General features: G+C 38.5%; 1 protein-coding gene across 7 annotated transcripts in view; it reads right to left on the bottom strand.

The window, feature by feature from the left end:
- Positions 1-144: 144 nt before the first annotated feature.
- Positions 145-18337, bottom strand: part of LOC105561621 (TBC1 domain family member 4) — a 27081-nt gene continuing 8888 nt past the window's right edge. For 3 of the 7 annotated variants that reach the window (XM_012011762.1, XM_012011763.1, XM_012011760.1), the window contains exons 2-15: positions 7215-7355; positions 6804-6995; positions 5839-6147; positions 5406-5604; positions 5177-5293; positions 4879-5104; positions 4450-4770; positions 4084-4364; positions 3840-4001; positions 3421-3737; positions 3029-3281; positions 2803-2921; positions 2475-2699; positions 145-2120 (exon numbers count right to left, since the gene is read on the bottom strand). In XM_012011762.1, coding sequence (XP_011867152.1) covers positions 1215-2120; positions 2475-2699; positions 2803-2921; positions 3029-3281; positions 3421-3737; positions 3840-4001; positions 4084-4364; positions 4450-4770; positions 4879-5104; positions 5177-5293; positions 5406-5604; positions 5839-6147; positions 6804-6995; positions 7215-7343 — 3756 coding nt within the window. In that variant the 5' untranslated portion in view covers positions 7344-7355 and the 3' untranslated portion in view covers positions 145-1214. Of the gene's footprint in view, positions 2121-2474; positions 2700-2802; positions 2922-3028; positions 3282-3420; positions 3738-3839; positions 4002-4083; positions 4365-4449; positions 4771-4878; positions 5105-5176; positions 5294-5405; positions 5605-5838; positions 6148-6803; positions 6996-7214; positions 7356-10577; positions 10659-15550; positions 15963-16966; positions 17170-18337 lie in introns of those variants that run through there. The other 4 variants (XM_012011758.1, XM_012011757.1, XM_012011761.1 and 1 more) reach the window with 4 other exon arrangements.

Here is an 18337-nt window from a genome sequence, read left to right as displayed (position 1 = left end):
AATATTTTCAATATTTTTATCTATCATCACAATAAGATTAAAAAGTCAACAAAACATCATTAAAAACCTATGAAATATTTTTTAGTTCACAATACTAAATACAAAATGTGATCTATTCTAATATATCTATGATAACAAGAACAATTACATACAGAATATCTTTATTTCTGTTATATGATTATATACTTGCATTATCTCATTACAAATAATATGTCACTACAATTATGTATATATAATAACTACCTGATAAAATATTACAGAGACCCGAATACTACAAAATATAATTTTGTCATCTTTACGTATACCTCTATTACACATTAATATCCGTTAAAATGTCAATATTGGATATCTCTTTAGAGATTGAGTTATCTATTCTCTAATTTATAACACGTTTGATATGGATGTTAAATATCGCTACTGTCACATGTATCAACGATGGTAAAACTTTACTATAAAGAACAAAGAGTATATGTATATATATATATATGTATGTATGTATGTATGTTAACTATCCCTGATATCACAAGGCTCGTTTTGTGCAAAAATAGTAATACTTAGTTCTTTGAATCTTACAGTGCATAGCAGCCTATATATTAATGGTTTTTGTCAATATATTTTTTTTCAATGATGCAACCGGACATCTACGCATAAATATACATATATGCAATATATGTATCTGTCTATGTACATACGTACTCATCTTTCTAAGTAATTAAAATCATTTTTATCTTACTACAAAATATATTCTAACACAGAGAAAGTTTGGCACTTCCTTTGGCAATCTGAAATATGATAGTCACCGGTGTCTTTTTAATACCTTATTTTGATATCTGTCTGAATATTTGGCGCATCTCTACGTATGGTTTTAAATATTTGAAAATAACATTTTTAATCAATTATATACCTTCATGTGCGAGATTTCCAAATATAACGTTCAACATTGTTTCAGTAGACTATTTTGCTCTCATAATTTGTAATGTATTGCCAAATGTCAGATCTGAACGAGAATCAAGAAGAATTTTTCTCTCAATTTCTCTCTCGTACATAAATTAGCCAATTTAAAAACTTGCCTGTTCAAAAACAGGGTAATAAATAGTCAAGTATAAAGAGTGCAATCTTTAAGCTATTCATTACCAGTATCGTTTCAAGTATATATTTTTTATGAAAATTCTTTTCGATAAGATGCTCTTTGAAGACGTATTTGAAAGTAATTGTTATCTGTTTAAAGGATCGGCGTTCTGTTCGGACTTCTGTTTGTTACTACCATCTTCCTGGCAACTCTGACTAGATTTCACAGGTTTGATAGATTTCAGTTTCGTGGTTCCGCTGAATCGGAAATTTACATCGCTACAAGTATCAAGTGGATGTATGGTTCCTGTCAAATTTGTTAATGAATCGTTGTTTGTAACTTCGAGTTTGCTAGTGGGAACCTTTTTTACAGAGCCTAATTCATATGCTGACTTGGACGATTTTAATTTGAGTTTCAATGGTAACGATATTGATTTCTCCAAGTTGGTAGCTGGAACTTTTAAATTCTTTTCCTCCTGTGGGGCCGGATTGTTTGCCAGATTCATAGTATCCGTAATTTGAATGTCGATGTTGACTGTTTTAGGATCATTCTCGTCGTTGTTACGTCTTACCGCTTGCTCCGAATACTCGTCTCTAAGAGCCGCTAATTGCGCGCGTTGCCTCTGTATGTGATTGTGCGAGTTCGAAAAGAACGACGAGACTTTCTCTAATTTCGTTGCTAAATTGGGTTGGCTCAAAGTCGGCTTCAGAGGAAACGGTGTGTCCATGCTATTATTTCGTAAAAGATTTTGAGATTCTCTTCCAGTCGAATTACTTTTTATCATTCCGTGTTTGTTGTCCTCGATGATTTTTAAAGGGTATGATTTGGTACCAGCATTACGTCGTTTTTCGACCATACTCAGTTGTGCGATTATTCTGCGAACTTCACCCGGGACTTCGATATCGGCACGTGTATCCGCTAATTGCTGAATGAACGCGCCTAATGTTGCTACCGTTACCTCAAGACTGCGATTCTGAGACTCAAGTTTGTAGACAGTCGCTTGTTGCATTGAACGCGCTGTTTCGAGCCTGTGCAAGTTGCTCATAGTAATCTGTAATGTAATGCCAGTATTGTAACAATAGCAGAGGGAAGAGAATTAAAGAAGTAATATATAATAATACGTAAAAATGAGGTACATTTATTGTAAAATCTAGGTTCAATATATGGAAAATTATATCTAAAAGTAATTTTAAAATTTGTCTTCATATTTCATAATCTATAATTTTTCATATATTTAACTGCGATTACTCTACTTTGCTTGGCATTTTAATATCGGTAATATGCCTGTTAATTACTGAATAAATGTGTAATGTAATTATCATTACTTAAAAACTGTGAATCTAAGATGCATGTACCGAGAGTCTCTACAATAATATTTGATAAATGTTTTTAATAAATAAACTACCTCAAGTTGTTCGCCAAGCTGTGCAACTTCTTGCGTAAGTTGCTTATTTCTTAATTTAAACTTTTCCAAATTCTCCATTTGTGGCTTCACCGATAACATTTCCTCTTGGAGCACTTGGTATTCTACTCTGTACTCGTTCAATTGTTTTGTAATCTCCAAGTCGGGATAAAATACGCGTTTCATTATGCGATCTAAGCTTTGTTTGTCTATCGCTGGCACACGTATCTAGAATTACGAATAGAAATATAATGAAATAATATTTATTCGAGTTCATTCTTTCATTTCTTATTTCTTTTGATGATAAAGGATTGGAATATTATAACTTTACCTTGAGGTACTCCATAATTTCTTCAAAGCTGTCGCAACATAACAATTGATCTTGATGTTCTTCTAGTAATGCGACTGACACACGAAAAAGGACTTCGGAGCTTTCCAGAAAAAGCAAATCTATAGAAGCAAAATGAATTGTATCACAAGCATAAATTAAGTACATATAAATATATCTTATAGGTAAATGAATATTTATTAATATTAATAGGTAAATGAAATCTTACCAAAAACTCTGGTTACAAAACCTAAAGGAAATTGACTGGAAAACAGCGTCAGTAACCACGGAGCAGCATATAAAGTAGGTGAAACTTCATGTTTGTCGAAATGATTGTAAATAGCTGGCAAGCGATCGTGTAACAGCCTAGAGAGTTGATACAAGTGTAATTGCAATGCCGCCATATCTGGTAAGTACAATTTTCTGAGTCCTCGGCGAAACATTAGATGCCGCAATAAGAAAAAGGCTTGATCCTCCGCCATCTAATAAAAAAAATTAAGAAATAATATTTCGTATGAAAAATTGATTATTGTAGAACGGAATGTAAAATTGTAAAATTATTCAATAAATTCTTGGATAAATTATTGGAAAGAGTAATATAAAACTTAAAATTGCACTCACATGCAATAGAAGCACTCCGGCGACAAAACTGAGGCCCTGACAATAACCGACTTCGTGATCTAGCAAGGAGTAGGCCTTTAATAAATTGAAGAGTGCTAATTGACCAGGTCCCAAGGGGGAACTAAAATACGGATGGCTTGGAAAAGTTCTTCCCAAATCAATAAGGATAGCATGCTGTTGAGACGTGAGTTGCTTCAGGAGAAGTTCATAGGGTGTATTATAATTTGGAAATTCTTGAGTGTCTATAGGCGGTTGCTTCAAGCAGAATTGCTCGGCTAGAAACTGCCAAACCTCACCTCTTTTTCCTTTCGGTACGCCTATATTGAAAAGAATTCATTATGCATAAAAAGATTTTTTTTAATATTGTCAAATTTCAGAAATATTATGCTCGACCGAGATGTATTTTCATTTCTCGTTACCTTGCTTAATAGCATGTAAAAGCATTTGATTATCACATTTCGTAGAGACTCGCGATTCCTTGCTAACAAGAAGATCCCAAACTTCTATCACTTCACGCGCACAGCTACTAAGCTCGTCGTATTCGAGTTTGATCCTCTTTACCGTTGCCTCCTCTTGACGTTCTGACATTTTATCAGGAAATTTAGACAACACGAATATCGCATTAAATATCTTAAACGTATTTTCAGATACAGGGCTTTTTACCTCTAAGCTTCGCGTTCTCCTTTTCCATTCTTATAAGTATCAGCTGTTGATTGATCGCTTTCTTCCACAAATCTCGTAATTCTTGTTTTGATCTCCGTTTAACAGGCGTTGCCGAATTCTTGAGAATATTGATCTTTTCAATTTCTGTAGCGTTATGATCTTTATTCGGCGTCACAACTCTGTTTAATATCGTTTGCCGCCACGAACTATTGGCTTGTATCGTGTTATTCCCATCAATCTCCGTAGGGGACGTTTTCGGTGAATTGCCAACTTTTAAAAAGCTGCGAAAAAATATAACAACCGCATAAAGCAATAGGCGATAAGAAATACTAACAAAAAATTAAGTACAATAAAATTTATACTAACATGTCCATCATGGAACTCTTTGGCCCGTTATTTACAACTATTTGCTGTTCGGGCGAAACACGCAACGATCTCGGTCTACTGGATTCCGGCGAAATGTCCAATATAGACGGTTGTCGCGAATTATCTGGACTATGACCGTCATTCTTAAGTATTCCCGTATTTAAGTGATTCGTATCCCTCAATTGCGGACCAAGGCCAAATTCGTCACGCGAACCTTTTCTCTTCATAAGATTGTCGAAGCTATTTGTAAGAGAGCGTTTTGCTTTCATAAATATCGTGCTACCAACGCCTACGCTTAGATATTGATTGAGAAATTCACTCCTGCAATGTAAAACAATTGTGTCAGAACGCTTCGCATTCGGAAAAAATATTTCGATACTAATGGAACATTTATACAGGTATATACACTCTGCGTTTATGCTGTATTACCTATTCTCAGCCGTATCATGTACATGTCTAGCTTGCTTTGACTCGCAATGAGCACGCAATAGTCGCATTAAGAATTGATTTTGCTCTCGTAAACTCGAGGAGCTTGCACCAATGTTGCCCGCAGCCTCGGCGCCTTTATACTGGCTCACAACAATCTCCTGCTCGTCCTCCGGCAATAGTTCCATGCGGGAAAAGATAATACTCTGCACTCTTCTATCATTTTGTCCTAAAAATGATATGTGTGTAGAAAGTTGAGCGAAAAATTGTACACCCTATTTTTACAGTATAAATACATTACCTTCAATTTCTTGGCATAATTTATTATACCAGTACATAGGACAGTGATCGCAAGAAAATACAGGATATCTCTCCTTCCTTACAACGTCGCAAGTCGTAAGAAAAGCTTGACTAATCGCTGCAGAGAAAAATAAAAAAATTATTATTAGCATAATAAATTATAGTTTTAACAAGAAGAATAATAGTGTGCCTGAGTCTTACTGTGTCATAGATAAACTAAAATATCTTGCCTGCAACAAGGTCATCCGCGACTGATCCGGATTGGCATTTGAAGACATATCCGATGAAGTAATCTGATTCTTTGCAAATAAATCCAAAGTGCTCGGGGTTTCTCACGCCTTGTGCGCAACTGGCTACATCTTTTAATTGTTTGTGCAAAAGAATCTGCTTTCTGTCAGGACTAATCAATCTCAGATCGAATCGCCCTACCTAAAAAAATATAAAATTTATGTATTACAAATATAAGCGTAAAAATTACATGTGCTTCTTCTCCGTTTCCTTTTTGCTATTATATAAATACAACTTACATCTTATGTTACATTTTGAATTTCTCCTTTATGTTTAATTATTAACACAGCATGTGTGGTTTTATATTAATAACGCTCGTCGAATAATTAGTATGAAACCAAAATGCTATAAAAAAAATACTTTTATATTCCGCACCTGAAAAACCATAGTGCGATTGTGGTCATCGTTTCCTTTAATGGTAGAATCTCTTCTGCCACTTAAAACACTGCCGGTAGATGCTGCACGGTTTCGCATAATTTCAGGTACAGTGATATTAGAATTAGCGGAAGATTCGGACGTCCGATTCTCATCATGATTATCGTTTTCTGCGGGGTTGGCGGTCGCTCTTGGAAAAGTCTCCACGGACCCGCTCAAAACTGGCGGTATTCCAAGCGGATTCACGCTTGGAATTATACCGTTTCCCGACACGTTCTCGATACTGCCGGATTCACTGGCGGTAGATTCCTGAAAATGTAACGGTGTATCTCCTCTTTTGTAGGTAAAAATCCATTCATTTGTTTGCTCGCGATGATTATGTGACTGTAAAGACAAGTACGAGAAATGTTTTTCACAGCATCCGTCATAAAGGAACACTAGTGGTACTAAAATCGAAATTGCTTTCAGATCCATTTCTGTCACAATGCAGATTAACTTTAATCTCGGTTTAATTTTCTTTTTATCTTAAACAAGGGAAGAAAAAAACTAAGGCATGTGAGAGTCAAAAATAGCATACATAATTAAAAGTATATACAAGTTGTCAAACATTACAACCGAAAATCACAAAAAATTGAAATAACGCTTTAAAGCATATACAAGATGTCAAACATTAAGCTCTAAATTTACAAAAAATTCAAATAGTTTCGCTCCTCGTTTTGGATTCTCTTCGGTACAAATTACTAAAATAATAAATTAGCGAGTGGCGAGAGATAAAGAATGGGGATCTTTTTATCTTTTTTTTTTAGTTCTAAGAATTGAAAAAGATGGAAAGTAAATTAAACCGAGATTGAAAATTACACATTGGTAGAAGTAGACATTAGTGTTATATTATTTCTATTTCGACGCATCACGAACGTTATAACACTCGAAACGGAATTACTTGAGTGCTGAGAACGCGTTCTTACCGTACTGTTTCTCCTACTATTAATGGAAGACATCAAAGCTTGACGTTTCAGCCGTTGGCAATCCGATAGAAGATTGCTCGTTGACGATCTCGATTTTTCGAGTCCATGAACGCGAAACTTTATCAGGGCGTCGTCGATGAACGACTCCGGTACTTTCGGGTGTGATACTTTGATTTTGCCGATGTAGAACACCTGAAATTCAAGCGGAAGGAAATGTCAAGATACCGTTAACTTCCCAAGTTTTCGGCGATCAAAACGTAAGCGAAGACCGATAATGGCCAAATCTTTCTCTCAATTCAGTTTCAAGTGAACTTCCGCAATGTCGTTTTATTCAAGTTCCATATAATGAGATCTTGTCAGATAATCGTACTATTACAAGGAAAATAAGGACGTAAGAAAAGAGATAATCACTTCGAAGAATTGGGAAGAACTCGGAGATATATCGGCACCTATAGACGTCAAGCTAGCCGCGCTGCTCTGCGACCGCTGTGGCAAGTCCTTATCTCTCTCCATTCGTTGGGCTGCCGAATGTTCCTTCATGTCTTTACAAATCTGCAAGAGGAACAAACGTCGTGGGATTACATAATTCGTACAAAAATCGCGTCTATTTAAGAGCGAGACGGGGAGGAAAGGGACGCAGAGGGGAGGCAATTTATTATCATCAGAATGTTATTGCGAGAGAAAAGCACAAAAGGGAGAACAGCAAACAAACAACTGAGTTTGTTTCAACTGAAATTAATTAACAACAGAATATATTTCTTTTCTAAGTGATACGTGGCGCGAGATATTTGCGCGTTTAATTGTCGCTAAGTTTCTAATTAAAAAAACCCTTTCCATCTTGTCCACTCTCGTCGTTGCTTCATTTATACAGGAGTGACTCAGAGTAACGAAATGTTCGTTATCGCTTTGGTGGCTTTTACTCTCACAATTTTTATCATCCTTCGCTACAAATGAAATGCAACTTTCGCAAAAACCTTGCGCTCTGCAATTTGCTCCTCGCGAGAATGTCCCCCGCGGGAAGCGCGTCCGATTTAGAAATATTCCGAGATACAAAACGTTACGACGGGACCATTGATATACTAAACGGATTTCGCAAGGAAACGTGCATCAAACGTGGCCGATGGCCGTGGACAGAAATAACTTGTTTCAGCAGCACTCGCGCGGACTGCATGGCTCTCATCCTCCGTCTTTGTTTCGAAAGAGTTCTCTCTCTCTCCTTCTAATTTCTTCCCACGTTCCACATGTGCTGTTCATCGTCTTTGTGGCTTCGGATCTCGTCCGAAAAGATACTTCAATTTTGCACTAGAACGAAAGATTCGACGCGTGCGCCGAAACAAAAAAATTATAATAAATTACAAAGAGAGAGAAAAAAAGGAGAGAAAGAGAAGTAAATTTTGAGATTACCGGAGATCTAATTTAGATGTCGCAGAAAGAAACGGCTCACGATTAATATCTAGGGATTGCCCAAAAATTAACGGCAAGTACAATCATACGACGAGGAAAATTAACGTTGCAGAATTTAAAGGGATCCTCTTTGTGCGTTCAGTTAAATGTCCCTGCTCCGGTCTGCAGCAATTTCTATGCTTTCAAGATTTCTTACTTCAGAAATCTCCGACGAGTCTCTTCCCCCGACACATATCAGTCCGATTTTTCGTTGAGTCCACGTGACTTTTTTTCACACTGGATGTCGTTAGTCTCATTCTCAACGTGGGATCGAGAGCGACATAATTTTCCTGACGAGTTTCCCCGCGGTTAAGCACGCGAAAGAAAACTACGAACGACAGGACAATGCGGGGATAACATTGTGCTCGTTATACAATAATGACACTAACGCAGACACTTGGCTTTTTATAATAACAATCTCTGATAACGCCGAGTGTCCACGTAACGATGAGTCTTCTGCGAGTGCGATTACTCATTCAAAGAACTACCGTAACCATCGCGAGTATTTTGACCGGATACCGGGAAAGCTTGTCTGCTTAGTGACATAGAAAGAACGCAGTTAGTTAACAGAGGGGCTTCTCGTATCCAATTAAGGCACGTGCTTTGTCCCTCCTGTGCTTCCGCAAAGTTGTACAATATTATTGGCATCCGATAGATGCGGGCCCTTCGCGGAATTTATTTGTCAACTTCTCATTATGTTCGACGTCGCATCACTAGGGACTTTCCGGTTGTGCAGATAACGTGAAATAATTAATCCATCGAGACGAGAAGAAAGTAAGGATAAAAATTGATACGACAATGCAACTACAGTCTTACGATGCGACTTATAGGTGTTTTATCAATCGGTCCGGACATTACGGTGTACCGCGTAGATTTTTTTTTTTTAATTGGAATGACGCCTTGCGATTTTAATTTTGTAAAAGCCGCGCATATATTTTTCTCAATAAGAGCAATTCGCCGGGCGATGAAAATAGACGGTCGGACTATTCTCCCGATGCTATTTTCCTCCGGCACTTGGCACTTCGCGTGCGTAGAGGCTCATACGTTCGACTTTGTCTTTCGATCCCAATTGATCGAATTAAATTTTGTTGGCGTATACGTCATCCGATGATCCACGAATCGATGCCACGAGCGTGGCGATTAGATTCACGTGCGGGAGCAAACTTAATGCGTGCGTGAAGCCGAGTTTCGTTTCAATTGAGACTTGATCGCGAGGATAGCTCCGGCCGTTCGTCTATATATTCCCGTCCAAGGACGAGCGTGATGCAAATTGCGCGAAATTGTATGAAAAAACAAAATTTACTTTTTTCTTTGCCTCCCGCACGATCTTTCACTCGATCAAATAGAGGAGTGGATTGCGAAAAGGGTCCACTTCGACGCTTAATTTTTTAATACATAAATTAATAATGTAATGACATGCTCCGATTCCACGTAATTTCTTCCTGAGATTATTGCATTTTAATTGGTTGCTGTACGGTCGTATTATCCGATGTTACTAAGGCGCGACCAGATAGTATAAAGCATAACGCATTATTTTCAGCTGTATCTGTGTTTAATTTGAAGTTTTAAATTACCTTTGACAATTTTGTTGATACAATTTGAATCCACAAGAATCAAACTTGACTTAAAATATCCAGAAATTTTTAAGTCATCGCGACTTAAGCTCCTAGATTAGCGGAGTTGATAAATTCTATTCAGATAAATTCTACTTCAACAATCAGGTTATACGTTTTTACTTTAGCAATGTTGGTTTAAGTATTTATGCGCTGTAAAATAAACTTAACAGCAATTGGAAGAATTCTCCAAGTTAAACGTATATATTCAAATTTTAATGATGTTGCCGGTAATTAAAAGAAATATCTTCCTACTCATTTGTAAGAATTAATGTAACATTTTCACAGACTACGAAGAGGAGACTAGTCCCATTCGCATTTTATTAACACAAGGTGAATAAAAAATTACAAGGGTGCGTCAAGGTTGCGCATAAGAAGCAGCTAGAAAGGATGCGGGTGCAATAAATTAGACGATATTAAGCCGATATAAAGCAGATAACTTGGGATGGTGTATATTTTTCATTCCAATTACGTCACACTTGTTGTCGTGGACGTGTTTAATCAAGTAAACACGATTATGCAAACTATTAAGGTCGAATCTGTATCGATTTAGCTTTTTGCTAGCCCCGCTAGATTTCGATTTAGCATAAATTTCTGGGTTTACTACGCAGGCGTGACTCCACATACAAAATGCATTACGTTGCAAGGAGCAGCGCGGGAGGGGAGGGGGGGGGGAAGTACCCGCGCGTAATTACGCTGTATGACTTAAAAGCGTTACGCGATTCGCATTTTGTCGTCGCGTACGACCACTGCGGCTGGTGTGCCGCGAACAACGCTTTGTCATCTGAAGAGTTCGTACGCTATATCGAACGATCATGTATAGCAGAAGGATCGAAATGCGAGGAGCTAATTTATTCCTCGCGCAAATCTGCCACGGCGTACGTCGAGACGCAAGAAAGAAGCGTTATAGTCTTTCTCTCAGGCGCGACCTCGCGCTGTATAACGCCTCATTAGTAGTCGCGCTGAAAGCACGACGATTATGTAAATGCACGCAGGGGAAGAATAACAACGTATCAATTACTAATAATTAGTGATAATGGGTTAACTGTGTCACTTGAAATTGACAGGCAATCATTAAAATGGCGTCCCCGAAAATAGAATTTCATATTGGTCAGCAACGATCAATCATGATCGGAAATTAGGCGTCACTTTAGCCGAAGGCGATTATTAAAGCCGAAACTTCACTCTTTTAATCGTCCCTCGCAAAATAGCGCAAGATACCAGATGATACTCGAGATTATTGACAATATCTTGCGTGTTAAAGGAAATAATAGCTCTCCGTATCTCATGTAATTATGCAGGCGACCAGTCCTAATCCGTTCGTGTCGGCTGAACTTTCACCTGCGAGCTGGTCGAGGTTTATTTAAGCTCCACGAATATTATCCTCGGTAAGAATCTAATATCTTACGCTAACTCAGCGCAGCGAAATATGTCTGAAATATGTTTGAACAATTTTGTTTCGAACCTCAAATTATTCACGTTTAACACGAAATTGCTTTTATGTAAATCGGAGGCAACCTCTAAAGTTACTGCAACACCGTTATGTACATATGTAGAAAAGACAATTAATTTGTTTGCATTTCTAAACTGTATAACTTACGAGCTGCATCGGGGTACTAAGAAAGTACGTATATAACCCATAAAGTTTTAGCTTCGTCTATTAAAAATAGTATAATTTATACATAATAATTATAAATATGACGTAATAAAGGAAGCAAGAGCCAAGACAGGCTATCATTAAAATGGAGTCAAATGTCAAAATTCATAAGACTCTGACGTGAAATCACAAATATAAAATAACAAAGGATATAAGAGCCAAGGCAGGAAGACGTTAGTGTCTAAATGATTTTTAATATCATTAATTATAAAATTATTAAAAACCATTTAGACACTAACAATCCCGTCTTGACTCTTATATCCTTTATTATTTTATATTTGTGATTTCACGTCAGAGCCTAATGAATTTTATTTGTATAATAATTATAATTGGATTTGACGTAACTGGATCTGAAAGGTCACCTGGTAAAAAATCTGAAAGGGCAACTGGATCTCTCTTTTGTTAAATTAATTCTGAATAAATTAACGAGAATTAATATTACGTAATTCCTGCTTAAGGAGTGGAGCAGTAAATAATTCGAATGGACTTCGGAAGCCAATTCCAGCGGGATGATTATTGACACGCGAAACGATACAAAATAAATACGCGCCAAGAAGAAACATATCATAATACACCGGTATTTTCTCGACGCGTAGGTATAAATAATTGAATTTCCTAGAAATTCTCCCGCGTAACTTGCGTCAATATATCGTTGTACGTGACCGGCGGTGCAGAAGAGCACGGAGTAATCGCGGAAAAAAAAAAACTTGTCGGCTACCATCGCACACTGCCATCTGCATACGCAGTGAAGACGAGATTGAAACAAGAAGAAAAGACGTATTAGCATGTAAACTATAGTGTTTCTTAACACTCTTTCGTTCCATCTTTCCTCTGCCATTTTCGAGTCTCCTTCGCAGCAATCCCTTTCCATTCGTATCTCCATGGATTGCATCCGTGAGGGAAAACCTCTCTAAAAGACAATCAGTGCGTTATCACTGAACGCAGTTAGAAGTACAGCAATGAATTGAACTTATAGACTGCACGGAAAGAATTTTCTCTTAAAATTTACCCTGAATATCATGTAATCGTGGGACAACGTGGCATTTTGAAGAGTTTCATGAGTTTTGGAAATTTTACCATACATTTTACTAGTAAAACGTTTTGTAAAACTAGTAAATTGTTTTTATAGTAATTGCACATTTTACTAGTAAAATGTATGGTAAAATTTTTAAAAACTCAAAGTTCTTCAAAATGCCGCGTTATCCCACGATCACACGATACTCAGGGTAAATTTTGAGAGAAAATTCTTTCCGTGTGTGAATATTCACTGTTTTCAGTGATAATCCACCGATTGACTTTTAAGAGCAGGGATTGATCACGCTAGAAGATCGGATGATCCATTTAGAAATTTCGTGCGTTCCGTTCAATGTTTTTTATCTACACTGAAAAAAATTTCTGGTTGAATATGGACGAATCAGATAATTCCTTTAGGATTTACCAGAATTCCTTTAGGATTTACCAGAATCCTACAGAAATTCTGGTAAATCCTAAAGGAATTCTGGTAAATCCTAAAGGAATTATCTGATTCGTCCATATTCAACCAGAAATTTTTTTCAGTGTATGTTATAGTAATAGAACTGCGTTTCTAGGAGACCACATGGCCCAGAACTATCGCCGATAAATAAACACTTCAATCAATCAATTATCGGGTCATTTTACCGCCAGATCATCTCGTTCGCAACTATTGCCGCGTTCCCAAGTGGCGTGCACGAAGATCGCCACTTAAATTCTCATCACGGATGCGATTACGTAGATGGTAGATGCAGCTTCAGTTGCTACCAATAATTGATACGTGCAAAGCTTAACGCGAGTTCTTAGACTAACAGGGTAGCAATTATCGGACGCAACGGTCATCGATATGCGTACGTGCTCGTTACACGTGCGAGCGTAGCGAACGTCACTAAGGAAGATCGAACGTATAAGAGCTTCATTACAATTGAGCCCGATGTACATCGCGGCGAGAGGATTCACTGCCAAGCTTACAGCAGATTCCGCAGAACTCGTATACACGGATGTGCTCCATATGCCTCGCGCTTGCGTATGCAGATTCGTTGCCAATTTTCCTGATTACGTGTCTACGTAAAATCACCCCACCCTCAAGTGTTACTGGAACTTTGGCCCGAGCTAGTGGGACTTCGACCCAGACTTTGGTCAGACCTTCCGGGAATTTCGTCTATGAATAAAAGCAAAATCGGTACGGGGAGCTTGAAAAATTTCCCAACGCGCATTCTCTCCGCCGAAAACGCCGCGGCGCATGAATATGCAATCGAGAGAAATCCGGCGATTCAGCCGGGAATGTCTCGACGGTGGAAGCCTTCGTGCTCCTCACGAAGGAATCGGAATACGGTCAGTCAACGGTTGCTGGCAGGCTGACTTGGGATTTCACGTTTGTCCGGCGATGTAAATTTAGATCGTTGTACGCTCGGTCCCGCAAAAATACGCCTTTCCGCCAAAGCGGAAGGAAGGAAAGGAAGAAGGGACGAGCGATTCAGAAGCGAGAGAACGTAATCGAGAGACTAGGCTTTTGAGTGGATGGGTTTTTTTTGTCACTCTATTATTGCCCCAGCAAATCTTGACGCGTTCTTCGCGAATCTCTAGGTGGACGTTAACGTTTACTTATAGTCGCGAATACTTCTGCCTCGTGTTAGGCTTAAAAGCTTGTTTTATCCAGTTCGTTCTGTACCAGTTCTGTACCAGAACGAACTGGTAATTTGAGCATTTACTTCATCTTCGATAGGCTGCTAACCTTGCCGACCCAAGGAGAACAAAATGTCAGGATGACGTCAATTTGATGTCATAACGACATCATCCTGACTTTTTCTTCTCCTTGGGGGAGGAAACCTCCAATCTGGAGGGCTGTACCCCTAAAAGGATATGCGTGGCAGGGCACTCTCGGTGGTTACTGGAAAATTCCGAAGAAACCAGTGGTGTTCGTGGATTTCAACTCGGATCTTTTCGTACGTTTGTTTACTACGCAGCGCACATTTCTCTGCGCCGCACTCGCCGCATCGCGAAAACGAAGAGGTGAAAGAAAGAAAGATGTAGCACGCACGTTTCCGTCAGTGACGCGCTATCTTCGCGATCCTCTTCAGTCGCCACGTGCTGGGATACGAGAAACGCAGTGAGCGAAGTGAAGCGAAGAGAGGTGAGAAAAGCGGAATGGGCTTTCGGTGCCACTTGAAAACAGCGATTACCGATCTTCGGCAACAGGGATAAGTTGGTGAAGTGTGCGATAATGATCGCCGGCAGATACCCTGATAAGAAATCTAGGCGATGAATACACAATGAAGAAAATTAATAACGCCGTCATTCGCCGTGACGTATCGAAGCGACACGTTCCACTCGGAGGCACCGGGTTAGCTTTAATTAACCCTTTGCCGCGCATGTCGTCAGCAATTACGGCGAAATTCCTTGGCGTCCTGGATAAAGGATACAAGTAAACAAGATTGTCCACGTAATTGTTCATCTAATCGTTTTCGCGACGTACATTCCATTTCAGAAAAGTTATAAAAATTCTAAGAGTGCAAAAGAAGTCATTCCAGGATTGAGGAGAAACGGCGCGCACTTAAATTAAAAGGATACGCAAGAAATTCCGAGGGGGGAAAAAAAAAGTGTCCAAGCTTCCACCTTGCTACTTAAGCCAATTGGCATCGTTAAAAATATTGCACTCGCTGCACTCTCTCTCTCTCTCTCTCGATAACGTCTGGTATTGATAAAAAGACAAAACAACGCCGAAGCTGTTTACCTCGTCTGCGTGTAACTTCGGAGACGAGGCGAGTGGAGAATAAAATTACGTAAACGACTTTGGCGGTCACGTATGACCGAGTGATTCGCCGCAGCATGCAGTTTCGTTAAAACTATCAATGACCAGTGAACAGACACGCTACCTCATTACCTATTACAGGTGTGCTTATGTAATTACGAAATTTACGTAACTCTGAGATAATCAGGTGTGATTTAAACGCGAAAGAAAAAAAAGATCGCGGCCGATTCGCGCGACAGTGTAGCGGTCGATAAATAAGGTGCACACATACTTGCGCATTCGGCGGAGGATGAGCTTCCGGTGCCCTCGCCAAGGGCACTTTAGCGACTTTACTGCCGTCGCTGTAAGACCTGTAGGGACTGGCGGCTGCTATCGGTACCGTTATCATCTTGACTTTCTGATCCTTCGCGCAACAAACTTCTAGCGTTATTCTACCGGTGTCCCATGCGGAATAAATTTGCACACCTTATTACACTCGGTTATCCCCGTACCTGTTTGTACAACAAGTAAAACAACACGCTCCTCAGCTGGTCGGCGAAACGTCATTGACCGAGATCGGAAACAAATGGTTTCGCTGTTGTTTTTTTTCCACCGAACAATTTTATGCCATTGATGGCTGCCGAGTACGATTGCGGTCGCGCTGAATCTTTCCGTCGAGAATTTTCCTTCGCGGTGTCAATCGCCTGTGATAATTGAGCGTTTTTTTTCAGAAGAAAAGCAATACGGCGAAAAATATGCAAGAGGAAACAATCTTGTGAAACGTGTTAATCGGTCTGTGCGAAAATATGTAAATGAACAGTTGTGAAAGTACACAGAAAAAAACGTAAGTGTCAGATCGGCTCTTATATACTGAAATTAACACGTTCATTGTTTCGTGTATACGCAACAATCTGTAATCTTCTTGGAAGCATTTAATAATCTTACATTCCAACAATATTAGTCTTATTTAAATTCTATAATTGTCACTTTTAAGAATACATGTAATTATTGTGAAAATAAAATCGATTTAATCATTATACTCTTCCAATATTGTTTCCTTCCATTCGACAAAATTATTTTTAAATAATAAGCATATATTTTTCTTCAATAAATCGTGTAAAATTGCTCCAAGTAAATTTTCCTTCCTTTAACGCAATATAATCGCATTTCAAGATTTTCACGTTGAAACTGGATATTCAAATATTCTTTTCTTCTGTGTAATAAAATTAAAAAACCATCCAAAAACTTTCAAAATTCTACTAAATTACCAATAAAATCGTTTTAAACATTATAATCTTCCAATATTGTTTCCTTTCCATTCGAAAAAATTATTCTTCAATAATAAGCATATATTTTTCTTCATTAAATCATGTAAAATTGCTTCAAGTAAATTTTCCTTCCTTTAACGCAATATAATCGCGTTTCAAGATTTTCACGTTGAAACTAGACATTCAAATATTCTTTTTCTCTGTGCAATAAAAATAAAAGACCATCCAAAAACTTTCAAAATTCTACTAAATTACCAACGCGTTTTTTTTCTATCATACTTTCGTGTGAACACGAGTGACGGATTTGAGCTGATTGTGAGAGGCAATTTAAACGCACGATAAATCGCAATTATTCTCGCAAATATTCAACATAGCCAAATCGCAATAATGTCAATGTCAAGACACTTGTTATCGTGAAAAAAGATCCGAGTTGAACCTACGATAAGGCCTGAACTACATCACTGTTATATTCTTGCAGCGTCACCGCGCCGTAGTTAAAATCCGCGTGAGTTTCCGCGCGATCCTCGGCGATGATCTTGTTCTACCGCGGCGCTTGCAAAACGTGTTTTCGCCGTTCGCGTTGCGTCGCTCGTCGTCTTCGCTGACGGCCGAGCAAACACTGACTGACGTATTGGAGCACGGCGACGCCACGGGACGAATGAACCGCTCGACTGGTGGTTGCGCGCTGTCAGGTAACGCACGGTCCCCGTTTAGCGCGCCCAATATTCCTCAAATGTGAAGACAGCGGCGCAGTTACCACGGCCGGCATCAGGATGGGTCGGCAATCGTGATTTTCGGACCGGGTGCTGGCCACCCGAGCGAGACATTTCCGCACGACTGACACTCCACTTTGACTCTCGAAGGGGTCCAAGTTATTTCGCGCAAACGAATGAAGATTAAGCATCTCGCCCTCAACTTCATTTAGTAAATTTATGAAGGCTGCTTTGAAGGGTACACGAAACGAACTCGCACAACAGATGTTAAATGAAAACGTTTCAATGCTTCTGCGCAGAAAAAAAAGAATGTTCTTCTTTTGAAAATATGTTTAGTTTCAACGTAAAAATCGTGAAATGAGATTATAATGCGTTAAAGCGAGAAAAACTTACTTGAATGAAAAGAGCAATTTATGTAATTCAATCAAGAAAAGTTAAGCTTGTTATCTCAGAATAACTTTCTTGAATGGAAAGGAAACAATATTGGATAGAAAATAACATATTTTCAAATCGAAATTTAACGATTACAATGATTTTATTGTCAAAATAATTAAATACATTCTTGAAGTGACAACTATGCACTGAAAAAAATTTCTGGTTGAATATGGACGAATCAGATAATTCCTTTAGGATTTACCAGAATTCCTGTAATCCTACAGAAATTCTGGTAAATCCTAAAGGAATTATCTGATTCGTCCATATTCAACCAGAAATTTTTTTCAGTGTGGTATTTAAATAAGACTGTGATATTGTTGGAATGTAAGATTATTGAATGCTTTTAAAAAGATTATAGATTCTTGTGTGTACACAAAGCAACGAACGCGTTAATTTGAGTATACAGGGTGTCCTAAAACCACCGGAGGTCCTCTTAATGACAGATTCCTCAGAACATTTCCAGACGAAAATCCTAATACAAAAGTGTCGAGGCTATAATAGTTTTTAAATTAGAAGCGATTATTTTCCACAAATGATAGGGCTGAAATTTCGCGCGCTCAGGAACGGCGAAATGACAAGTGATATAAGTGCTCCTATGAATATCGTTCTTTTTATATCACTTGTCATTTCGCCGTTCCTGAGCGCGCGAAATTTCAGCCCTAT

Source organism: Vollenhovia emeryi, unplaced genomic scaffold (assembly GCF_000949405.1).
Source record: "Vollenhovia emeryi isolate VEMERY1.0 unplaced genomic scaffold, V.emery_V1.0 DF939205.1, whole genome shotgun sequence".
NCBI lineage: Eukaryota > Metazoa > Arthropoda > Insecta > Hymenoptera > Formicidae > Vollenhovia > Vollenhovia emeryi.
This window is presented reverse-complemented; position numbering and strand designations above follow the sequence as displayed.